This window comes from Copadichromis virginalis, linkage group LG22 (genome assembly GCF_057382275.1).
Source record: "Copadichromis virginalis isolate Kocher_CV1m ecotype Utaka linkage group LG22, C_Virginalis_male_GT1.1, whole genome shotgun sequence".
Classification (NCBI taxonomy): domain Eukaryota; kingdom Metazoa; phylum Chordata; class Actinopteri; order Cichliformes; family Cichlidae; genus Copadichromis; species Copadichromis virginalis.
Window position 1 is genome coordinate 14601767 of NC_140638.1, and position 26875 is coordinate 14628641.

The window sequence follows — 26875 nt, forward strand, 5'->3', positions numbered from 1 at the left end:
CACACACATACACACACAGACATATTTCGCTGAACTCAGCAGTATAGATGCACTCATGGCTAGCAGGGAAAATCACGAGGAATGGACAATTTCACCATCACAAAAACAGATGGGACAAAATGGGCAGTGTGTGTCACTGATCATCATGGAAAGACAGAGAGAAATACACTTACACGTCCGCTGACACATATGTACTGAATACTTACTTTTCCTTGGATTGTCTTGCTTTCTATGAATCTGGAACTTTCTCTCCAGTGATGAAGCATTTTATAAAAGAGAAAGATAAAATGCTCAACAAGTAGGAGGCTGTGCACCTGACAGTATGCTGACAATATGGCTCTACTATCAGCAAGTGCAGCTATTTGTTACTGTGTATTACGAGTCCAGAAATGCTGGGACGCTGTAGATAAAGTGGGAATAAAAACAGCGTGCAACAGTTTGCAAATATCTAAAACCAATATTTTATTCACCATAGAACTTTGAAAACTTACTGATCAATTTTGAATTTGAAAGTAGAATAAAGAAGAAGGGCCCTTTATTGTCATTGCACATGTACAAGAAAAGTGTGGGTGCTCCACACCAACTGTGCAGGAATAAAATATAGATAGTAAGACATGCATCTCAAAAAAAGTTTGGACAGGGCCATGTTTAGCATAGCAATTTCTCCAGATGCTCATAATCTTTTGACGACATTATGTACTGTAGATCAGCGGTCCCCAACCTTTTTTGTGCCACGGACCGGTTTATGACCGACAATATATTCACTGACCGGCCTTTAAGGTGTCGCGGATAAATACAACAAAATAAAACTAGTACCGGTACCGAAAAAAGAAGATTTATTCATAACACACGTGAAAAGACCCAACGATAAAAACGATAACAAAATAACGCTCAAAAACGAAAATACCCCTGAAAACCATACATTTCACACCTGAGCCTCAAATCTCGCGGCCCGGTACCAAACGACTCACGGACCGGTACCGGTCCGAGGCCCGGGGGTTGCGGACCGCTGCTGTAGATGACATTCTACAGTACATAATAAGATATTCAAGGTATTTGCAAGTTTTCATTGAAAAACCTTATTCTGAAATTGTAGTTGCAGTTTTATTTTCCAGTTGTTTAACCCCTCTCCATCTTTACTTCTGAGAAACTCCCAGTCATCTTTAATACCCAGTCATGTTATTCACCTGCTGCCAGTTAACCTAATGCACCAAATGTTCACCCATTTGTTTATTTTTAGCACCACTTATTTTTCTAGCATTTTCTTGTCCCTGTCCCCAAAAATTAAAACTAAAACTTAAAATTAAATGTTATATGTTCTCAGTTTAAACATTTACTATGTTTTCTATGTTTGATTATGAACAAAATATGAATTTATTATAATTGCAAATGTTTGCATTTTGCCCTTATATTTTACCCAGTATTCCAAAACAAATATAATATTGAAGAAGTTTAAAATTATACTGGTGAGTAGTACAGCCCACCCAATTTGTTTAAACGGATTCTGAAGAATATAACTTTACTCACTTGCTCCTGCTGATAAATTAAGGAAGCTACTGCTATACTTCAGACTTGCCAGGCGTATCGTTGGAGTCATGAGAAAGTGCTCTGGCAAGTTCTGAGGTTTTCTCATCAATGTACTGAGAAGAGATTGATGAGAAAATGTCATATTATAAAATGCTTTCTCAATCTTCAGTTTTGAGGTCTGAGAAGTTGTTTGCTTAAACTGAAAGTGAGCAGCAGCAGTCTCTCGTGTTTTATTAACCCATCCATCCACCCAACCTCCTCTCTGTGCAGGCTCTATACTGCTGTATTACATTGTTAGCTGATTTACACATTTTCGCACAAATGACAGGTCATCATTTCTATGGCTGCTAGAGGGCTTTGTCACTTGAGGATAAATATGCATCATTTTAGGAGCATTTGCTGAAACAAACAAAGGGCTTGTCACAGAGTGACTGCTGGAAATGCTTCATGTAAGACAGTTTGTACATACAGTGTGTGTGTGTGTGTGTGTGGGGGGGGGCAGAATACAATAAAACAATGAGATGGAAACTAAAAGAGGCTGAGGGCTGCACAAGAAGATGGGTGATGAGTCTCATTTGATTCAGTGCAACATCCATAGGTTAGTTTTTTACTAAAAATGTGATTTATTTAAGAAATTCTTCATACTTTCAGAGCCTCAGATTACATAGTCAGACACATGCTATTACTCTTTGTATTTAATGTTGTAAAAGCTTACATATGAACAAGAAACCTCTTTTATGCAACGCATAGATCCTGAGGCCACTGATGAATATGCTGCTGCACTTTGATCCACACATATTTACACATACTGTACTGTGTTTTAAAATAGACACGCTCTTTCACACCCACAGGACATTCCCTCTCTGTCTCCTTTAAACATTTATCAATGAACTTTAAAAATAGGTTAACTCCAAGGACCTCACCAAAGAGAACTTACATAAATGCACACGTCACTGAATTACATCATACACCATCATCTCTCCTGCCAGGCTGCCTGCGTGTGTATGAATGGGAAAGGGCTTTGCATGACAATGTGTATATATGCAAGTCTGTTGCTGCCTGGTAGCTGGAGGGAAAAGTCTGTTTACATGGTATTTAAAAAAAGGTGGTCTCCGTCTATTTCTCTGTCTCTCTGAAAGACCATTCAGTAAAAACACCTTCACCTCAGCTGCATTAAACAAACTCATTGGCTGATGCTGACTATGGATTTATGCGCCTAGGATCTGATTGGTCAAGAGAAGCGCTGATTTGCATAAGAGGAGCTTGATTGGTTGATCGCAGCGTAAAAGCTTTGACCTGTGTGCGGGGCTACATTAGAAGTTGGCGTTGAGCGGTTGGTTTGATGGTTTTCGGTCCCTAGGAAGGACTACAAATCAGGCGGGCACACAAACGTTTCCCCTTAAAGCAACAGTTACTGAACTTTTTATAACATAACATTTTTATACGTCATGAGCTTAACATGCAAAAGCAAAAGATTATCTATAGAAACAACACAGTGTAACAGATTAAAAAGAAAACTTTCCTGTCTACATAGACGCAATCTTTGCTTTCCAGTTTATGGACTAATCCACCCATCCTTGCATCCATCCAAACATCTTTCACTGTCATAATCAGAGTGTGAGAGCGGGCAAGCACAAGAAACTATCGAAATAAAACCCTCCCCGGCTATCACAGAGCACCGCTGCTGTTGGTCCAACAAGACAAGATGCTCTTTTTTTTTTCTTTTTTCTTTTTCTTCTCCTGATGAATAAAATTTAGCTCCAGCACACCCCCCAACCCCCCCCCCAACCGCCCCTGGCCCCTCCTTCTCGCGCCCTATAAAGCCGCAACAGCTGATCCCGTGCACTACAGAGAGCCGCAGCTCCGCACGCGCGAGGAGTGGGGAGAAGAGAGAGAGAGAGAGAGAGAGAGGAGGAAAGAGAGAGGGGAGAGAGTGAAACGAAGAGTTAGCGACCGGAGAAGAGCTGTTCTGGTCTTCCAGCCGCAGTTTTTAAAAACAAATCTGAGCAATATTTTATTTATTTATTTTAAATGAACTGTGATGACGTTTTGGCTGAGTTTGTGATATTCGAGCTGGGGTTTGAAGTCCTGCGAAGGTCTCGAGAGGTTTCTTGGACTAAACTGTCCCGACCTTTAACCAAGCGCTGCAACTCTGCTGCCATACTCCTTCCCGCTTCTTTGAGCGGCACCCAAATGTTTGTTTATTTGTTTGGGGTGGTTTTTTGGTCAAAAATCGTCAAGTCGTTGACTCACCTGTGTTTGGATTGCTACTTTTGAGCAGAAAGACCCCTTAAAACTGCTCGTTTCGCCTTTCTGTTCCTCTCCTTTCCCTCTGGAGCTGAAGGGGCAACAGCGGTTTGGCTGTGGCACGCGGTGTAAAACAAAAAAAAAACAAAAAAAAGAGGGGGGGGGAAGAGTCTCGCGACGGGAGGAGCTGTCCGGTGCTGAAAGCACGAGCCTGGACGTTAGGAAGTGTTTGTTGGGAGCTGTCCGCGTGCTGAAGACCAGCGGTTTGTTAGAACGAGACCATAATCTTTCTTTTAGAAGCAACGGATTTAAGCACGGCACGAGGGACGTTTTTAACGGAGCAGCCATACAGAAACTGACTTATATTCTTTTATTTTCCAGCCTTTAGGACTCCACAGGTCTTCCAGTGGCAAGTTAATGGGATGAAAACAGATCGCTTTCTCCACGAGATCCGGCTATTACTTGCAGACATAGCCTATATTTGACAAACCACCACAAAAAAAAAAAATATAAAAAAAAAATATTAATATTATGTGTGGTAAACATGCAGAAGCACACGAGGAGAGCTCGGTTTCTTTGATCTTTAAAAGCCATGTCTCCACTTTTCCAAGGTGTTTGACGGAAGGGAGCAAGCGTAGCTTTAGTGGCTGAATTAAAGTAAATAAATAAAATTACACGGTTAAAATAAAAATCAGCTGATAGGTTGTGAGTTTAGACTGAAGTTGGATAGAAAAGCGTGTGTTTGTCGTGCAAGTGTAGGAGCCATCATGCCTCGGTCTTTCTTAGTGAAGAAAGTCAAGCTGGACGACTATTCGGCTGCCGATCTGGAGAGCTCGTATGGTCACAGCCGAAGAGAAGAGCTCAGTCTGCGATTCCATCATCATGACAAAGGTTAGTCACACACCTACACACACAAACACACCCGAGCACACACACACACGCGCGGAGACAGGCGCCCATTTAAAGCCTGCCATGCATCCCTCTGAGAATGTTTTCACCCTCAGATTTAAAGCATTAGTCATGACTGTTTCAGAAGGAAGAGGAGAAGGGAATTACAGGGTCAAACTTCGGTCATAGCCCCCCCAAAAATATACCATTTCCAACACTGTAATTATACTCGGTGAAATGCTCTGGTTCCATGAAATAGTCTTATGTAGAGAAACAAATGAGAGGAAACCTACACTCTCAGTCTGATAAGAACCTCTTGAGACTTGGGGCAATAAAAGAGACGGTTTAATAATAATACAAAATAGGTCATATAAGGTAATATATGTGCGATGCACATTGGATCTGACTGCAGTCAGGTCGGAGGTTAAGAGCTTTCTATATAGGCACTTCATGAGGCTGAATTGCTCTGTATTATTTATGGTTTTTAATGCTCAAGGAAAGGAAGTCACATCTGGAATAAAAGATAATTTAAAGAAAACAGGAGAGAATGCTTAATGGAATTTCAGGTTTGCTTTGCACTCCCTCTACAACCTGTTATAGTTTTTAAATGTACCTGTAGGATTTCGCATCTCCCCCTGCCTTTACTCTTACACAAAGCATTAAAACACACACATCCAGCTCTGAACAGTTGCTGACATTAACATGTTAGTGCAGAAAAATATATTTTTCCCGAAGGAGCATACAAAGACTGTGGCGGAAGCAACAGGGAGCCAGTGAGCGCAGGATCATTGCAGAAAACCATGCTAAATGATTATGTTAATGCATTATGTCAGCAGCACACATACATTGGGATACACCGTTGTTCTGTTGCCAATTATATTATTCAAATCAGCCTTCTCTCCAGCACCTGTGAGTCACCTTCAAAGATTTCTGCAATCATGCCCAGCTACACTGGCTGCCAATGGTTCCCACGCACTGTATAATCTGGGGTACACGGGGAAAATACGATACAAAGTCAATGAAAAGGGCAGTATTTGGGTCAAATATTCAGTGGAAAAGTGTGGAAATCTTTTACAAAAGGAATACTTACCTAGCATTTCTACTCAGAAGTCATGCATTTGCTTTGGTCTGATAATCTCGGAAGCAAAACCACAGAAAACATGCCATATGCACTTTAACAGAGATGGGAGCTTTTATCTATGTCAATATGCCCTTGACATTAAAGATACGATACTGGATAAAATTACTATATGCTATGTAAATAGGTCACAAATCCCCAGAGTAAAATTGCTATGTGTTTTTTTGCTTCATTTATCCCCCTTTGGCCCCCTTTAGCTTATTGTTTTGATTTATGTTTTGAGAGTCATTGTTCAGCATCCAGTAATGTAAAGCAAATAAAATGGCAGATTTTGCTAGAAAAACACATAACACCCTTATAGGTCAATAATTTGCCTGGGTTGTGTGTCTGCTTTATTCTGCCCTCTAGTGGCCAAAAAAGAATGACTGCAGCTTTAAAGAGCTAAAAAAAAAAAAAAAATCACCGTCACTGCATGGGGACAAGCGTGTAATGGAGTTAGTGCAGCCTGCTGGTTTTCGCATTGTGCCAAGGTCAAATGTAAGATGAAGAGATCCCAAGCGTTCTGATGATCTGAAACCAGAAACATGCAGCAGAGGCAGCAGCAGTAGCATTGTGGCAAGCATGTACAGACTAGGGAAGCTATCCCTTGTTATAAATATAACAACAGTTTGACTGAAGCAAATACAGCTTGTTGCACACACACACACACACACACACACACACACACACACACACACACACACACACACACACACACACGCACGCACTCTACTGTTTCTGTCAACTCGGCACATTTCCCAGGCAGCTTGCACAGCTGAGTGCACAGCATTACCCACACACATACACACACACACACAGACAGGAAGCAGTCAGTGACCTACAAGTGTCCAAAGCACACAAGTGTGCGTCAGTTACTGCTGGTTTGGATCAAAAATTAAATTGTAGCTTGCAGCCTTTCTCCCTCTCCATTTCTTTTTCTTTCCATTCCTAATTCTCGGTATTTCAAAGACACATGAAAGTGGGATGGCTCTAGTTTGGCAGAGTATTTAATCTTTAATAAGCATTTAGAACAGCTATCAGCTCTAATGCTGCTAAAGTACTTTGAAATGAATACGGAGTTGACACAGCGAGACAGATACTCAGACAGAGAGAGACAAAAAAACAAATAGAGACAGTACACTGATGCCGAGATGCGCAGCAACAGCAACAGTCACAGTCAGAGCGCTTTAAATGAAAAGGGATGAAAGGGAATGGTCATGTTTAATTGGCAGGGATCGTGCAAAAAGGTTCTGTGTGAGAAAAAAGTATCCTAGAACCAGACAGCGAGCTTTGTTTTTGTTTCTGCCTGTCAGTCACATATGCATGGCTCAGTCTGGCTGTTAGTACAGGTGAAGGAGAGGTGATATGGTACTCACAGAATAGTCAAAGATAATGTAGATAATGGATAGGGTTATTTTGCTCACTTGAAAAGACTTCTTTTTCAGTCTGTCTCCCTCCCAAACTTTCTTTCCTTGGACGCAGGACCAAAGATTTCTGCTAATTAGTCATAGATCATATAGTTCCCTACATCACCAGCAGGACAATTTACCCTCTGTGGTGGCCAAGAAATAATTAGTTATACGATGCATTGAGATAACAGTCACTGAACACCATCTTTTTGTCCCCAGAAAGATGAACCCTTTTCATCATAGACTCTAAATTGGCTTTCCATGTCTTGCTTATCCAGCAGGTCACGACCATGGATTAGTATGCTGTTTCAGAAAATCTGACGGTATCATCATTTTTCGCTAAATCCTAGACAGCATTTTGTGCAGTAAGAGTTTGGAATTTGGTGCCATCTTTGCTAACGCAATGTTGATCAGAGCAGCGGTTCTCAAACTTCTTCTGCCACTGCCCCTATCAGAAGAAGACGTCTGTGTATAAACCCCACAAACCGTTCTCAAAGCAATCATTAACCACTGAAAGTGTAAATTTTAGTGGAATAAAGGTCAGCAGGATAGCATCAACAAAACTTAGCAGGCAGTCCCGGCAGATCAGGTGATCTCAGTGCCAGCACACATTAACTGATGACGAAACTCTGCTCTACTACACATCCAGCTGGTTATCCCACATAGGTTGTTATTTAACCCTCTGAGGTCTAAGGCAAAACTGACCTTCTGGAAAAATATCTAAAGTGTTTCTGATGCGCATCAGATTATTTACTTTGTTCCCTGATTGCCAACACTTGGGAGAACGTCTTCTTCAAGGCCCTTTGCCGATGATACTTTAGACCTCAGTTGTGGCACATCTGCAAGCCACTTTGAAACCCACCGTCTAATTTAATTCTTATCACATCTGTTGTCACTGACACTTGCTCTGTTCTGTATGCTGCTGTCTTGCTGCTGCTCTCCCCACCTCCATCTTTCCATATTTGCACATGGAAGTGCGGTGAGGTCCCAGAACAGAGCTGTGCTGCCAAATATAAATTACTACAGATGGAGAAATCAATCTTCTTTTGACTATAGTGGACCTTAATTTACTTTAGTTTCACATATTGCACTTTTCCCCACCTGCAGTGGCTCCATGCCCACCGGTGTGGCATGTGCCACTGGTGAGTCAGGGCAAGGTTAGAGAAGGGAGGGAAGCAGATGTAGGTGGTTTATCTGCAGCAGCTTGCAAGGCTATACCACCTCCAGTGCAGCTGCTGAGTATCCACTATGGTCCAGGACTGTAGCAGGAATGGAAACTGTCAGTTTGAGTGATTACGACTCTCTACAACATCTCCAAGACTCCAGCTGCTCTTAGTCAACATACCTGGTTATAAGGGTCCAAACTGAGCACTTGGTCATGTTTCAAAACTTTACTCATGCTCTATAAAACAAGACACACACACACACACACACACGGGCACACACACAAACACAGTACTTCCTTCCAGAGTGCAATGATTGAATATTTATGATTCATGATTTTCTCTCTCCACTCCACACCTCTTCTCCCCCCCTCTCGCTTTCCCTCTATTTTCTCTCTCTATTACTTGGTCTTAATTAAATTCGAAAATGTTAAATTAGCATGAGCGCTGTGTACAGGACTGCCAAACCACCCAACCACCATCACCACATTTAACGTAGCATTACTTTCTCCCCGCTAGGTTTTTCTTTCTTCCTCCCTCCCTCTCTTCCTCACCTTAATATGACTCCCCTTTCTCTACCCTTCTACCCTCTGTCTGTTGTTCTCATCACATTATCGACCAACATCTGAGCCTTTCTCAGAACTGCATCATGAAATTATATTACCAGCAATTGTATCTCCTCTGCTGTCTGTGTCTTAATGCTCACAGAGTGCTAATTGAAATGGAGAGCTATTGATCGGCATAAATCCACAGGAGTTGCGGCCATGGGTTATTAGCTACCAGTCTCTCCTTGTGTCTGTTACAGTTTAGCCTGTTGAGTGCCAATAATAGAAATAATGAAGCAGCTGGCATCATAACGCGGCATCAAATAATTCACCAGATTTGTCAGGGGTTGTGCACAAATATGCAGGTTGCTTTGGAATTTGTGAGTCTCGGTGAAGTGTACTTCCCGATTTCCCTCAAGACGGAGACTGTCAGTGTCACTGCGCCCACTGAGTAATGCACTGGACGCCCCCCCCCCCCCCCCACACACACACACACACACACCCAGCTGCTGTAATAGAGATGCTCTTTGTACAGCAGTTGAGGTTTTGACAGCCCTGAGGTGTGACTGTGTGCAGCTTCAGACCTGTCAGAAAAGGTGCAGCTGATGAGGAGCAAGTGTGCTCACTGAGCCCTCCAATGAAAAATAAAGATTTCCCACTGAGGGGAAAGTGTCTCCTCCTTGCTTGTAAGGACTGAGAAGCATTTTACTGCCACTATGAATACCACAACTGTCTCCTTCTCTTTTCCTTCATTTGCTTTGCATCACCTCCAAAAACCGATGTGAAGGTATTTCTTTCGAATCGACTCGGAAACCTTTTGGTCTTTTATGGATACTGGGCATAATGGGAGTGCAGAACACATGGTGAATGTGGTTCATGTGATCCTTATTGTGGTATGATTGATATTTAGAAACTAGAGATGCCAGGGTGTGATCAGTAATGTAATGTAGTCTGGAGACAAAATGTTAATAATGAATGAACTTTGATGAACGAGTGTGATTGAGGCCTGCTGTTATACAATACAAGTTAAAAAAACAAACAATTTTCTTAGTAGTCATAGGTTCTACAGAGCCCTCAGGGTCTTGAGTAGTATCGTAACGAGTGCTATAATAGATACTCGAACCATATCTTGTATTTCTACCACTCAGGTGCTTTCTTTTTATAACTAATTGCAACAATATGGTGGATAGTTGGACGAACTTGGCACTTAATATTAATCTCTTCCATTTTTGTGCTCTGCACTTTTGACCTAAAAGGTGCAAAATGATTAACATTTGAAGCAACATAATACGCAGTCATACATTTGGGAAAAAGTTTTGTATGAGAAAATATTTTCTAGTAACTCAAAAAAGAGAACTATTTTCCTTTTACCAATCTCAGATGTGTCATTCTAGAATAAAAGAAGAAATGTTAGCTGGCTGCCTCTTTTGGTTCATGGATTAAAACAGTAGAAGGAGAAAAACAGTTCCTATGTAATGCAATGTTTGTTAGTGTTTTGACGAGTCAGGTTCTGGAAAGAATCATTAATCATCATCAGAATCAGAATACTTTATTAATCCCAAAGGAAATTATGTGGTCAAAGTTGCTCCAAGACAACGAGAACAGTATGATGTTGTCCAAGAGGAAGCAGACGGTTTTACAGTCAGTGTCTCAAACTGGAAAACTCACACTCAAGCCATTTGTGTGGATAAGCAACACTAAAGTGTAGAAAAAGCTTAATTTAAATTTTGTGGTGAACTGCCCCTTTAGGTTTTTGTTAGAGACAGGTTTGCCAGCACTCAAATATCCCTTTTGACTCTGTTTAAGCTTTGTAGCAGTCACTCGTGTAGATTTCCAAGCCAATCAATCCTCCTGCCACGATGACTTACCTCTTTCTTTGTCTCTTCAGGCTACGTCAGTGATTATCTGAGTCCTAATCCTTACGACGATGTGGTTGGAAGCGATTCATCAGTCATCTCTAAAGTACCCTCCCCGAGCCACTCATCGGTCATCTATGGCCGCATCAACAACACATATTCTGGCATCCATGGTGATATCCATGGCGATTCGGACCAGCCAGACAGTCCCCGGTCCGAAGTTTCGTCATCAGCCGGGGGATACATCAACGGCGACACAGCTGTGAGTGAAGGATACAGCGTGGATGCGTTTTTCATCATGGACGGACGATCACGAAGGAAAACCACGGGAACCCTGAGGGGAACTGCCCAGAGGCACACCTGCAGTGAGTGTGGTAAAACCTACGCCACATCCTCCAACCTGAGCCGGCACAAGCAGACGCACAGGAGCATAGACAGCAAGATGGCTAAGAAGTGCCCCACATGTGGGAAAGTGTACGTCTCCATGCCAGCGATGGCCATGCACCTCCTGACCCACGACCTCAAGCACAAGTGCGACGTGTGCGGCAAAGCGTTCAGCCGGCCGTGGCTGCTGCAGGGCCACATGCGCTCGCACACGGGGGAGAAGCCGTTTGGGTGTGCGCACTGTGGCAAAGCGTTTGCTGACCGGTCTAACCTGCGTGCTCACATGCAGACACACTCAGCCTTCAAGCACTATAAGTGCAAACGATGCAACAAGACGTTTGCACTCAAGAGTTACCTGAACAAGCACTATGAGTCGGCGTGTTTCAAGGGGGCGTTCTCCCCTCTGAGCTCCCTGGGAGAATGACTGGGGTGGTTTTAATTTGTTTACATGCAATTTTCCTGGCCTCATTCCCTACTTTTATTTCTTTCCCCCAAAAAGCAGAATCTGAGTGTAACAAGGTAGGAGTGTTTTCTCTGCAAGAATCACGAGGTATATGACAAAAATAGATTGAAGGCATCCGTTCCTATCAAGAACCCTCCAATCTCTCCTTTGTTTTATCTTCCCTCATCTGAGAGTGGAGTGAAAAGTTTTCAATGCCTAATTTAGACTGTCACCTGCGTCGATAAGTTACTTCCCGTTGAGTCTTTTTGAAATATCTGTGAAGATAAATAAAGCACAGCACATCTAGCTCATCATTTTTGAAGATACCTAGATCTATTTATGTCCATATCTACCCTCAGCATTGTGTTATTTTTTTTGTTTTCCCAATCCACCAGGAAATGACACTAAAGCACAACTCATCTCCAATCTCCAAGCATGAATCACATCATTGGTTTTCTTCCAGTGAGATTCAATGAGCTTTCAAGTTTTATGCGTTTCTAAAAACAGACCTTCATAATCTAAGGATACATGTGGTGTCCTGCTTTTACTGAGACCGACCTTGGACTGAGCTTACAAAGATAAAGCATCAAAACAAGGAAAGCACACAGCGTTTCTCCTGTGCAAGTAAACAAGATACTTGTAATGATATTTATTTATACAACCGGACACCCGCAGTATACAGTGTCTGTATACGTGGCTTCTGACATTACCACAATGAACTGTGAAGAAAAGACACACCTGTCACAATGTGGTAGTACAGGCAGTACACCTGTGTGGTGAGAAATGACGTATTTTTAAAACCGTGGACAAAAGAGCTCTTTTCTTTACTTCTAAGTAATGTTGGGATATGCGCTTACTTAACCGCAAACAGTGGACCGTTATGAGTTCCAGTTCAGGATCAGATGGCTAAAAACTCCCACTGAGCCACCAGGGTATTCCTTAACAGTTTTGCTATAACCTAAATCTGATGTTATTATTATTATTATTATTTTTTTTAATTTGTCAGTGTTGGATGGGGATGGAGACATTAAAAATGTCCTGGATTTCCTCAAAAAGGTCAAACCTTTTTCCAGTGTTGTATAATAGTTTAGTTGCATCAAGAAGCACAGCATTCATCTTTGAGGTTTTTATCTTTTTTTTAAAAAGATGTGTCTATTTATGATTTATGTATTTATGCATTTATTTACATATGCATTTACATTTGTATGGATTTGCACTTTACTTTGTTTTTTTTTTTTGTTACAAATATGCCAAAGCATTTGACACTTTCTAATTAATGAATATCTTTTTACTTTTGTCAGCCACTTTAATTATTTAAACTAATGCATGCAAAAAAAAAAGAGAGGAAAAAAATAATAGCCTAATAATGGAATCTATGCCAATTTTATGAATCTTTTTTGGATATTTTTCCAAACCTCTTAGATAACAGGCAAAACCGAACAAATTTCTGTCTTGGACAATATTTCGTTGATATCCGATAGAGCAATAATGCATGATATTTTTGAAGACACGTGAGTCATAACTGCTTGTAACATCTTGATTTTTTTTTTTCTTCAAATGCCACTATTCTATGTAGTTACGAGAAATGACATTTCAGGGAGTTAGCGAACCAAGTTAGTGTTAAATAATGGCGGGTTGGGTTTGGAGCTCTAAATTTACAGGGACTGTGACGCCGCTGTGACAGCCGGTCAGAAAGACCAAATTGGAGTGAGCAGGGAGTCTGTTTTTCAAACTCAGCTGCTTTGGTACACAGTGTGGAAAACGTTGCCTCCTAGTTACAATTTTATATTGGTATCATTATAATCTTATAGACAGTTGTGTCTGTATGAGTATTAGCAGCTGCTGGGGCTTCCAGGGGTTCACACAGGTGGTTCTACTCCTTTAGACAGAGGGCTCTGGGTTGGGTCGGGATGGGTCTTTTTGTACATGGTTTATGCACTGCCTGCCTCGTATTATTATTCTAAAATATCGTAGAGAGTAGAAGGTACTGCTGTAGACCTCTGGTGCTGAAACATGGACGAAACGCAAACCCTGAACAGTTAAAACTGTGGCCACTCTTCTGCCTTGGTAGCATATTGGAATTGTTTAAGATGTGAAACAACAGCTGTGCTGCTGAACCGGCTTCTCTTTGATCCTCACTAGTCCTTGAACACAGCCAGAGTTTCTTCCTATAAGTTGGTCACAATTATTGTGCTCTCTTCTCAGTATTTTTTTTTAAATCCAATCAGAAGATCAGTTTTGCTCGAGGGCTTTACATGAAAACACCAAACTCCATTTGAAGACTCAAAGGCTCTTCCTGATTTCAGGTTGTTTTTCTTTTCATCATCTCTGGCTGTTGTGAATTTAATGTGGCAGTTCTCGATGTGATTCAGACTTTTGTTGAGAACGAAGAGGAGACATTTGGTCAATATTTCAGCACCAGAGTGCATCGCCGAACACTTAGATTCTACTATGAACTACTGTAGCCTACTATAGCCACAAGCTAGTTTACCTATTCTTATATAAAAGCACTTCCTCTTATGAATTATAACCTAAAACCTTTTCTTTCAAAGATAGTAGCACAATGAAAGAGTTTAGATTCAGGTAGACGATGCCTTGTATGTAGAAATAACCTCTTTCTCATTTTTCTACTACAATGATTCAAAGAAACAACAAAACAACAAATATGCTGATGTAACACAGGCTGTTGTCCTACACCACAAAATACTGTTAAAAATGACACTTTCAGTATGTGTTTTGTCATTTTTCTTAATATATTTGTGAACGCATCTACACCACACCTTTTTTAGAGTAAATAAAAACCTAACTATTTTGCAGCAAGAGGCCTTGTAAATAAGCACTGATGTGACTTTGGAGTCTGATTATTTCTACAGAACTGTAACGAGTGATGATGATGATGATGATGATGATGATGATGATGATGTTGGCAGTGATGATGATAATGATGAAGGGGAGAATGATGAATTCGTTTGGAGCTTCCTGCTTTGTTTTGAATTCTTCCTCTGAGGTTTTTTTTTTAGAGACCTCAAATGGCCGGTTTGAAACCATGTAAAGCACAAAGACAACACTGGGCATTTTGTTTCACTTCCTAAATAAAAAAATACTTTAAAAACAATTCTGTTTGTTTTCTCCTTCTCCCCCCCTGATCATTATGATAGCCTTTAGTCATCATGCCATTAGGCTGAATCAGACATAAAAACACTGGAACTTCATTAGGTACACCTGCTGAACTATTTACAGTAACACAAATATCTAATCAGCCGATCACATGACAACAACTCAGTGCATTTAGGCATCTCAAGACAACGAATTGAAGTTCAAACTGGGATCCTAATGGGGAATAAATGTAATTTAAGTGACTTTGTTTTGGTATCAGATGACTATTTCGTAAACTTCTGATGTACTGGGACTTTCCCACACATCAGTTTACACAGAATAAGAGAAAAAGAAAAAACATCCAATGAGCAACAGTTCTGTTTACTGTTAAAAAAAAAGTTTTGATACAGATCATAAAAAATTCCCAAAAATTGGTTCTTAATCAACATGTCTAGTGTAAAATGCCCATAACTGTAAATAAACATGAAATTTATTTTAATTTACTTACTTTTTTGATTCATAAATTGTATTTTTCCTTATAAAAAGAATAAAATTGAATCAAATTTCACAAATATCCACTTTTTTATGCTGTACATACAAATATTTAAACATTTTAAATAGAGCAGAGAAGTTTCAGTAATTTATATAGATTTGATTGTCCATTGTTATGTAATTATAGAAGTTTTTACTCCCCACAAAGTTTTAAAGATTTTATATATTTTTTTAATGAGTATATGTCATGTTGAAGTATTAGTAAACTGAAGTAATTATAATTAATTTCACCAATGGAAGATTTTTTATTAGTTGTATATTCCTTAATATTACTGATCAAATTGGTAAAATTACAGAAAAGAATAATAGAAGATAGAAATTTTATTTTATTTTAGTCTTCAGATATCTTAGTTTAAACAATATTTATTAAATACCTTTACAGTCCAGAGTCATTAAAAATACGATCAATAGAATTTCTATAATTTTTGAATCTTTTTTTTAGTTCTGTTTAATTCAGTTTTATTCATATAGCAGAGTCACCTCATTTTACAATATCAACAGCAGTTAACTTTTAAATCAATAAAGACACAGCAAGGAAACATAGCCAGCAGCAAGTTCAAAGAACCAGGTAAAGCATGACAAATGGACTTTGGATTTTGGTGTTTATTTTACAGGAATTTTCTGTTTTTAATCATAAAGAATTTCTATTCCCATATAGAATTTTTCCATAAATAATCTATTTTGTCTGGCACTACAGTATTTCCGACTACAGCAGCAGATTCCCCTTCTGTCAACTAAGAACAGCAAACTAAGGCTACAGTTCACACAGGCTCACCAAAACTAGAAGATTAGAAAAACGTTGCCTTTTGTAATGAGTCTTGATTCCTCTGTGAGAGTCACATGGCAGGGTCAGAATTTGGTGAAGACATGAGAGCATAGATCCATCCTGCTTAGTATAGTTAGTTCAATATGGTGGTGGTGTAATGGTGCGAAGAATAGTCTGTCGTAGGACCAACTGAGAATTGTTTAAACACCGCAGCCTCCCTGACTATTATTACAGAACATGTCGATCCCTTTATGACTACAGTGTACCCATCTTCTGATGGACAGGACAGTGCCTCACGCCACATAGCTCAAATGATCTCAAACTGGCTTCTTGAAGGTAACGATGAGTTCACTGTGCTCAAATGGCCTGCACAGTCACCAGATCTCAATCCAGAAGAGCACCTTTGGGAACAGCAAATTTACATTGTTGATTTTCATCAAACCTGCAGCAACTCTGTGATGCTATCATGTTCTTTCCAGCCACCTGTTGAATCTGTGTCATGAAGAATTAAAGCATTTCAGAAGGCAAAAGTGGTCCAACTTAGCAAGCTGTAACTTGCTCATAGTTTATTTTTATACACTCCTTATAGGTAAGTCCCCATGCCCTTCAAAGACTATGACCTAAGTTTGTAACACTGATTTCAGTAGTCTCTGAGCCAGTGATAAGATGGAAGGATTTTAGCAAAGCTTATGTATCCTTAAGAGGGCTGAATACTGTGTCTCACAATGTCCACACTGAGCTTTATCTATAAATGAGTTGCAATGACCCTTTAAAGAGCACACTATAAAAAAAAACCTATTCCCCATCACGATTATCTTTAGAGTGATATGACATGGTGAGATTAGCCAATTGACAAATCATCAGTCATGTAAAGAAACAGCTTGAGCCCAGTGAGAACATGTTCGCTAAAAAAATATAGTAAAAGTTGAATAAATATTGTCTTTGGCCCCAGTGCATTCATTTCCAAGTAAACAGTTAATTAGTTTTTATAAAACATTAATCAATTTGATTTGCCTGCAGTTTTAAAAACTGCAGCTGATTATCGTCTACAAAGCCCTCTTGCTTTTTTTTTTTTTTTTTTACCCCATGGCGTCTCTGCAGAGGTCAAAATCTCAGCTCTGTTTGTGTATGTGTGTAATTTTTTTTACTGTTCAAACTGGATCTCACTCCCAATCACAGAAGCTGATGTCAGTGCAATGTCTTTAACCTTGACAACAAGGATGCAGAATTTGTGCATGTGTCCACAATGCTTGTGAATGTCTTTGCTCAAAAAACAAAAAAACAAACAAGCAAACAAAAAACAAAAGCAGAGGATTTGTAATTTGCCTCAAGGATTTTGGACATAAAAAACATTTTTAACCTTAGAAGGATTCTGACAGTAATAGGGTTTAACAGCATGTTGTATTATCGAAGTAACAAACACATACTGTAATGGATGCACTACTATTTGTTGCTCTGCTAGTTGTGTTGTCTGAAATAATTTAAATAACAACAGAAATGTTGGAAACTCATTATAAAATACTCTTTGTAAAAAATCATGATGCAATAACATTTCTTTTACCATAACCACAAGAACAGTGCTTGTGTTGTGTAGACTGTAAGCACTTAAAGTCAGAGTAAATGTACAGTGAATTGTAATGAGGTGCTGCCACCATGGACATAAATCGATTAAGAAGAACATTTGCCTGAGTTAAGCATGCATACACATAAACATGTGCGTACCTAAAAGACTGCAGTCATTCTGAGGCATATCCTCATATTCTGTAATTTTTACAGACTGATCAGGTTATTTCCCCCAAAAAGGACTACTGCTTGTGATAATATAGTAGTTAACTAAGAAATCTGTGAAAATCAAAAATTTGCTTCCATCTACATACACGGAAATTCAAATTTATCTAACCATCATAGAGTAGAAAGAAAATTTCAGAAATTCCTCAACAAATACTGACATATTTGTTGCTGCAGGATGGTCATTTGTCTGCAAAATGGCATGTAAGCTCTCAGCAACCTTGCTTTTATATAGAAATTTCACAGGCTGACAACCAATTGACAACCAGTCGGCAACTAGTTGTGCTAAGAGAGTGATTTTGACTTATTGTTACTTATTGTTACTGTTATTTATAAATGGCAGTTGTTTGCAAACATTTGCCTCAACACAGAGTTTGAGGGTGTTGCATGCTAAACCTCTCTGTGACTAGTTGTTTGCTGCAAGTACAGCAAAATAAATAAACAAAAATTAAATTAAGCTTATGGCTCCTTTCCCGGTTTTTCGGCTGCAAGCCTGTTCTTTACATAAGTATTGCTTTGCCACTCAGACAATCTCAGTGCTGACATCATTTCTCTAGTCCAGTCATATTCTTGTCTGCCTTTTTGAGCCAGTCAGCGTCCACTTGGTGGTTTGAAATCTGTGCTCTCTGTCATTCTCCCTTTCAGACTCTTATTTGTGCAACCCACCTGGTTCCATCTCCACCTCACCTGAGTTACTCAGGGCTTCATCCATCCCTCAGTTTTCATCTTCACCACCACATCTAGAATCCTCGGGATCCAGTCCTAAATCCTATCATTGCTGGGATTTCATTCTGCTATGATGGGTCATCAGAGTCTAATTGCCAAATACATTAATTAATTTCTCTATCACAATAAATCATCTTCAATTCTTCCAAATGATCTCCCCTTATTGAAATGTAATCAGTGGGCAAACAACATTTTTTCCTAGTTGCAAAGAGTTAGTCATCCTATTTTTACTGTAATATGACTGAGCCATCAGGACTCTGATATGAACAACTATCCGAGCATGTTCACAGAGACACTTATATCATGCTGATATTTAACTGATATGCACCAGTGTCTTAAATCAGATGCTTATTTACTTGCACTCACTATTCACATTCAGAAGTGGTTGAAATTGAGAAGTGTGACTTTATGCAGTTCAATGTAGGTAGAAGGTTTACTCCCAATGGTCCAAAGGTTGTGTGTGCAATGCTGCACACTTTCCCTTAGTGGGCACCACTTTGGGTACATGGAAGTGAAGGTACTACCACACTATTTTCTGCAAATAAATTGTCACAGCTAACACAACAATTATGGTCAAACACTGAGATTTGTGACACCCAATACTACGCAGTGTACACAAGACATCACATGAGCATATGGCAAACACGAGTTTGCCATATGCTCATGAGTAGTTGTCCTAATTATGCAAACTGGCACATTAGTAATGTGTACTTTGTAGGTGTTATCAAGGTAACTTCTAATATGGTTTTAAATTCTATCTTCCTTTGCCAGATTTGCTGCTAAATCTAAAATCCATAATGCATCATTTACTAACTATAATCCACCCAAGCTCCAGCACCACATTATTTTTAGCTCTAGTCTAAATTTAGCATGACTAACTCTCAGATGCTTTTACTGGAATCCAATAAACTCCTTAACAGTGAAACTTAGACCATTATCTGCCATATGGAAGCTCCCATTGACTGCATCTGGCTACCATCTGCCGACAGTATTTTAACTGTGAAGACAAATGAGCTTTTATTAAAGGTGATTGATTTTCTCCTATTGCTACTAAAGGTATTGATTTTTGTTATATTAGCTTTGTTTCACTTATTGTACTAATTCTAAAATCCAGTGGACCTTAAAGAATGCTTCCTCGCTATAATAGCTACTGTCTATGTGTGTGTACTTCACATTTATGAAATCCATATGAGAACTGTTTTATTTGCACATTGCACAACCGTTTGAATTGCCAGAGATGGAGCATCACAGTGACAATAAATGGAGGCCAGTACTATAACATAGGCTATAGTGCATTAATATCTACAGTAAATCACAATAAGTAGGTGAATGAATACTTAAGTAATAAACTGCCTTGTCATAAAAATAATTGTATGAAACATTTTTTTTAGAAAGAATACAGATGCGTTTATCATTTATGTCATGTTTCAAACAAATGAGTTGAAAAGGAGTGTATGATTTATGAATATGAGCACACAACAGCAATTACTTCTGGTCCATGTGTGCTCAAGGCTCAGCTTGACATAACAAATGTTAACAGATGCTACAGTGCACTGGTGCTTTAAAAGAGCTATTTTTCCTTGCTTTTAGCCACACTAACAGCACCTTAACAGCATGCTTCTGGAAATGGATTTTGGTTTGTTGGTTGGTCAGTCAGTCTTTTCTTCCACTACTTTGGACTGAAACCCAGACTTAAGACACACAACTAGATACAAGAAAAGGGTAAACAAACAGAGATTTGACTGAGCCAGGGGAGAGGGACAGACGGACAGAGAGCAAGATAGAAGGACTAAGATTACAAGATGAGAACCAAGAACCATAAGAATACTCAAAAGCACAAAAGAATAATACCATAAGGTTCATATTTGTGAAATATTAGATATATCCATTATATTTGGTAGAAGATATTTCCAGCTGCACTTAATCTGTATTCATAAGCACTGAAAGAGACATAAAAATGAAGGAAAAACCACATAGAGAGAATATTTTATTTAATGCCCCAAAGTGTTTAAATATGTTAATTCCTGTTTCCTGTGGTGGCTGACCTCACAGCCTTCAGCAGGTGGTGGTTTAAATAGTTCATACCCTGACCCTGTGTACTTCTCATTTTTAATCATCCATAAATCAAAAATACAGTGAAACTCAGTGGACCCTATAAACAGGACTGTCTTATATTTCCAGCTTGTTAAGTTTTCAATATAAAAGTAGAGGACTTTTCTTCCCTTCACTTTATGAGCTCATATATTTTCCTAAAGCAGTCTTTGGTTTTAGTATCACAGGCTAAAATTTGCCTGCACACCTGTAACATCCCTTGTGGTTAACAGCTGAAAGCTCACCCCACAGTGAAGTGGGCTTCAGATGCTGCTGGGTGATTTGTCTCATATTTATTCATATCTAAGATGTAAAGGAATGGGAATAGGCCACATGCTACATGATCTGCCCAGTCATCCATGATGCAAGTGGAGGCATCGAGTACAATCCCAGAGTTTGCACCTTAGCTGCTGCATTTAACATACAGGCATCACTTTAATGCAATCCTAGTGACTTATGTCACTAGGATTGCATATATATACATTAGCTTCCTGTTGTTATGAAGTAGTGTGTGCTGCAAGGCTTATAGTCATCAACAGCATTGTTACCATATATATTGCCCTGCTCCACACTGCTCTGTAGGAGCCAAAGGGCTTGAGTCTAAAAAAAAATAAAAAATCTGGAAAAGCCTAAAGCATCCTATTAACTGCCATGAGTTTTAAAATCTTGCCTCCAGACACTTTGTGAGTGCAGCTGCAAGAAAAAGAGCAGCGCAGGTTGTTTTAGCACATGCCCCAAATGACAAATATTGATGCTTAAATAACAAAACTCTCTAATGGCAGTAAGAATTCCCACCAAGCGTGGGGGAGGAAGTCACAGTGTCATTATTATAGAGCCATAAATACCACAGAGGGAGCTTGACACTGGACGACCCTCTTTACATCTGGTTTCTTAGTGTACCAATAATCAGCATTAGTTGATTCTGTCTCACGGGTCATGACTTCTAATAGTTTAAAATGACACTAAAAAAGGTTTTATTATCCTAAAAGAAAAAGCTCTTTGGGTCAGCTCCAGTCAAACAGCCAAAAGCTGTGCAATATGGGAAAAAATTGGTTTGTTATATACTAATTTCTATTTCTGTAACTTTATCAATGTGAAATAGGGTGTGAAATTTTCCGATATATTTATAATTAATTTAAAAATTTTTTTGAAGGGAACCGTTTATGAAAATTTGGTGTATTTCTTTATTTTTATACACCAGTAAATGGTGAAGCGGGATTTATGCTCCAGCATGGGTGGTGCATTCGCTGCCTGGAGAGAGGCTTGTTGTTGGATGTAGGCAGTGTACAAATTATGTGGTACAACCAGTCCGTGGGTCACTCTTGCTTGTACCGTTGTTGGTCCATTAGCCAGCCCCGGAGAAGAGCAAAGTTATAACATACAAACAGCTCAAGTGAAACAGTGTGTTAAAAACAATGAAAACTCCCCCTGTGCTTTCCATACTATATTTTATGATTTTTGAAGTGTTTTTTCATGATTCTCCCATTCCTGGAGAACTCTGCTGTTGCTCTCTTCCAGCCCACTTGTCAAAGTGCAGAATGGGAAAAAATCCCTTGTTTGTCACACTTAAGTCTGGCAAAGAAGTAGAACCATCATTATTATCTTTTATTTACCTTTTTTCAACATGTGAAAAAGATTTAAACATGCGGCATTTAAAGCCTAGTATTAGAGGAAATGCTTAAGTGTAAAATTGTTATTTGGAGGGTATTTGCACCGATATATCAAATAAACTATTATATTACTATATATATTCAATGATAACAACCAAAACCTGTGTGAACTTTATCATCAGCACTAATTTTAAGTGATATACAAGTAAACGAGTGCTTTGCTTGTTGGCTGGACCGCGTAGTTTGTAATATGCAGGACTTGGATTTGTAAAACTCTAGGTTGGCTACAAAGCAGAGCCTCGTCTTGTGATTTTATAATAGAATCTGTGAGCTTAGCTTCCTACAGAGGGTGCCTACATGAAATAACAAAGAATTTTACATTACAAATTTAATATTTAAACTTCTTTAAACTACAAATTTAACATCTTAATTTTAAACCTCAAATAATTGCACAGTTTTAAACACAGTCAGCACTTTCTTTTAGCTGGGCCGTTAGCAATTTGTGCTGACACAAGTGCCATTTCTTCTCTAACATGTGGATATTTATGCCTGATGATATCAAAGTGTGGTTTTAATAGTGCTTTTGAGGGCAAGTTACGTTCACTGTGTGTGTTTATGTGTTTGTGTGTATAAAAGCTTACTGTGTAATCTCATGGTTCACCAGTCTGATAGGGAACATATAGTAGTCTTTTTATATGCACATATACATGCATGCACATCTATATGCAAACACCCGAAGCATAAAGGTTGTATGCATATATACACTCATAAACTTGCAAACACAAACATTTAATCAGTGCAGTCACCTTTACACGCAGCAGACACACATTTATTTAGCGTTATCATCAAGCACAGCGAACACTTGAAGTACATGCTCCTAGACTGAATGTCATCCATCGCTGTTCTAGAAATTAGCCCAAAATATTTGCATTGAGAAGCTAAAAGACAGTCTGTATATAAAAGACAGATGAAGGCATACCAACAGGTTTTTGAAGTGCCGTCCTGAAGACTCAACCAGTACTTTGGCCATCTTTGTCTTTGTAGTCTGAAACAGGATATGATGAGCAAGGTGTGGATGTGGTGAAGAAAAAGGGGATCCTGCATGATATATGATAAGCACTGACATATCACTCACAAGCTAGGTCCGCCATAAATCATATCTTGTTCTATTGTCCTTTCTACTCCAACTGGAACCATAATTTACAAAATGAACATCACATTGTATTCAACATAAGAGATCATAAACTTATTTACAGAGAGGAGATGCCACACCCACCCTGGCCATTAGAAAACACTGCTTCTATGTTTCACGCCTGGAACCCACATCCATGCTTTATATACAGTCTGTGGTGAAAACCTAATACTGCATAATGAAAATCTGCACCGACTGCTGAAATTTCTGTTTTATTTAACATGCTCAGCCAGTATAATTTAGGTCAAATAGCAAACAGTACACATGTCAGGATTGCTCTCCAGCTGTAGGGAACGAATGGAGTCTAATAATTACCACTGGGATGACTTGCTGATTAACAGGTACAAGATTATGTGGTGCGCTAACCTTGCAGGATGAGACCGAAAGAACAGAGGAGAAAAGAAGACAGAGGAATAGACAGAGATAATGAGACAGAGATGGAGAAAAGATGGTGAAAGTCAGAGAGGCAGTGAGGGGGAAAGAAGTGTCAGGAAACGCTGAAGAAACTCAACCTGAGCTCTAAATGGCTCCTTAACAAGAGGCTGAGACAGCAAAATGAAATTATACCCACACATGCACACACAGAGGCACATTCAATCACACACACAGACATGCACTGGAAATATAAAGCTTCCCCACTTTATTGTTGTGTACATGTGGACAAACATGCAGACTCACTTGTTTATCCTGTGCAGTACACATGTGCTCATATTGCCATCGTGCATTCACATGCGTGTTTGCACGCAAACACACATCCTTATGTACGTTTTTAGGATGTAAGGTGTATCCTGACTTTGGTATGCCATGCACACATTTGCATTAACACTCTCTTTACACACACACACACTCCACATTGTATCTGTTGTCAAAAGGAGCTGATATGCACTGCACACGCACACGCACACACATGAACGCACACCCACCCCCCCAAACGCACATTTAACTTTACACACAGTGATAGGTCTTTTAAAGGGGTATTTCACACCTCATCGCATTTCAATTAGTAGGTAAGACAGACACATACTCACAAACACGCACACACACACATGCACACACGGCTTGACAGTCTGTCCGTTGGGTGAGGAAGATTCATTTGGATTCTCATCTCTCCTCTTTCCTCTTCCCTTCTGTGTGTGCCCTTTCTTTTCACTCTTCCTCTTTCTCTGCGCACCTCCTCCCGTATAGTCACTTTCCTTTCTCTCTCTCTCTCTCTCTCTCTTTCTCTCTCTCTCTCTCTCTTCTTCTGTCTTTCTTTCTCTCCATATCACTGTGAGTGACAGCACTTTGACCTCACGGGTTGTCAGGGGAGGCTGTTGCACAGACGGCCTGAATAGAAGAATCTTTCCCTGGATACAAGTGTGCTGAAGACTGGAAGAATAGGAGGTCCAGCAGCCACCCATTCTACCAGGCACATAAAGTAGAATATGAATGCCACTGGGTAGCTTCAGTTGCATAATTATCAACTCCAAAAGCAATAAACTGATTATTTGAGCTTGAACCTTTTTTTTTCTTTTAACTAACAGGCTAGCATGCAAAGAGTCAAGTGCACAGAGTAGACAGAATAGCAGTGGTAAAAGGAGAAATGAGCTGTCAGATGCTGAGAGGAAGTCAAATTAAAAGAGAAGGATTATAAATTTAAACCACTTTAGCAATAATCCCTGACTGTGCAGAAACAAAATGTAAGCACAAGTACAACAAAAAAATGCCCTTGTTTAACTGCTATTCAGGGAAAATATCTAATTAGCCAATCATATGGTTGCAACTAAATGCATTTAGGCATGTAGAGATGGTCAAGACAACCCCATGAAGTTCAAACTGAGCATGAAAGCATGGATCCATTCTGCCTTGTGTTAACGGTTGAGGTTGTGGATGTAATGATGGGGATTCTTGGCACACTTTGTGATAAATGCGCCATTTCTCAAAGCTCAGGTCATCTAAAACTTGATGACCTTGACAGTCTGTTAACTGCACCCAAATGGCATCCTCAACTCTGGGATGTGCGTCACAGATTTGCAGCCAATAAATCTGCAGCAACTATGTGATGATGTCATGTAAGAGTGGACCAAAATCTCTGAGGAATGTTTCCAGCACCTTGTATCTTCTGTTGTGAAAGCAGAAGGAAGTGGCAAGGTGTAACTAATCAAGTGGCTGATGAGTGCATGTCTAAGTTAAGCTTGAGAGCAGGTCTGACCATCCTGTTTTCCAGGATGGTTTTATTTATGGTTATAAAATCCATTTCTCTTACGATCATGGATTTTAAAATCATAAATGTTTAATATTTTTAAAACCTAGATGCTGCAATTTATCATTTCTTCAGTGTCACTGACTGTCTGATTATCCACGACTGGTTGAGTTAGCTGGCTCACAGAGGGAACATGTGCAATGAGTTGAACAACAGAAGCTACTCAGACACCAAACAGCATTTACATTGGAATGACTGAGTATGGAAGGTACAGTTTTGTAATGTGATGGACAGTTTAGGAAATGTTTTGGTCATTTCCTCCATTTATCTAGCCTGCAGGTTTATTTAAAACCTTTCTGATTGTCTGACCGCTCAAGTGTCTCAGTCTTTTGGCTTTGGGGGAGTTTAGTTTCCAGATCTCAGCAATATTATTACCAGTAAGAGGGCATGTCAAAACCACTCATCCTAACACTTCTTTGACCATCTCTGTTCGCAGCCTGCGATGTTCATCATCACATTGTGGCTTTACTTTATTGGGAAACTCCTCAGTAATCATCTCAGCTTGGTGTGCAATATTCCGCAATGCACTGGGGAAAAGACTTAACCCTCCGACATAAACTGGGCCAGAGACGATCGGCGTTGCCAGTTTTGTTTCAGGAGAGAGCGTAAAAGCTATTTTATAGCGTGTCTGTGTGTGAGAGAGAGACAGAGGGACAGAAAGAGGATAGATTGGGAATAAATCGAATCCTTTCTAACTGAGAATCTATTGTCTGCTCATCACCTCTAAAACACACACAAACACAAACACACCTGCCTCACAGATGCTGCGAGGGTGAAACAGGTGTTAAGCACGACAGGGAAATTGATTCCACCCTTTTACTCAAAACACACCACGAACCTTCTCCTCCTCTACTCTGTCCTTCCTCCCTTATCTTTAAGCCACCACCCTCTTCTCGCTCCCCTTCTAGTCCCTTTCTTCATCCTCCAGATTCTCCTTTGCAGACTTTTCTTCTGATATTTCTTCCCTCTAGCGGTGTCACAGCTCTTAAACACCCCGAGGCTGCTTTTATTGTTGCTGGCGACTTCAACCACACCAACTTAAAGACAGTCCTCCCCAGATTCCACCAACATGTCTCCTGCCACACCAGAGGAGACAAGACTTTAGACCATGTGTATTCCAACCTGGCTGGAGCCTACAAAGCCACACCCCTCCCCCACATTGGACAATCGGACCATCTCTCCCTGTTCCTCACACCTCGGTATTCACCACTCATCCAACATGTGAAACCTGCTG

General features: G+C 39.8%; 1 protein-coding gene across 1 annotated transcript; it reads left to right on the plus strand.

The window, feature by feature from the left end:
* The first annotated feature begins 3390 nt into the window (after positions 1-3390).
* On the plus strand, positions 3391-14683 carry LOC146683015 (transcriptional repressor scratch 1-like). Its single transcript, XM_085446346.1, has 2 exons — positions 3391-4665; positions 10785-14683. Exons 1-2 carry the CDS (start codon positions 4542-4544, stop codon positions 11558-11560), a joined length of 900 nt encoding a protein of 299 aa, XP_085302472.1. The 5' UTR covers positions 3391-4541; the 3' UTR covers positions 11561-14683.
* The last annotated feature ends 12192 nt before the right edge of the window (positions 14684-26875 follow it).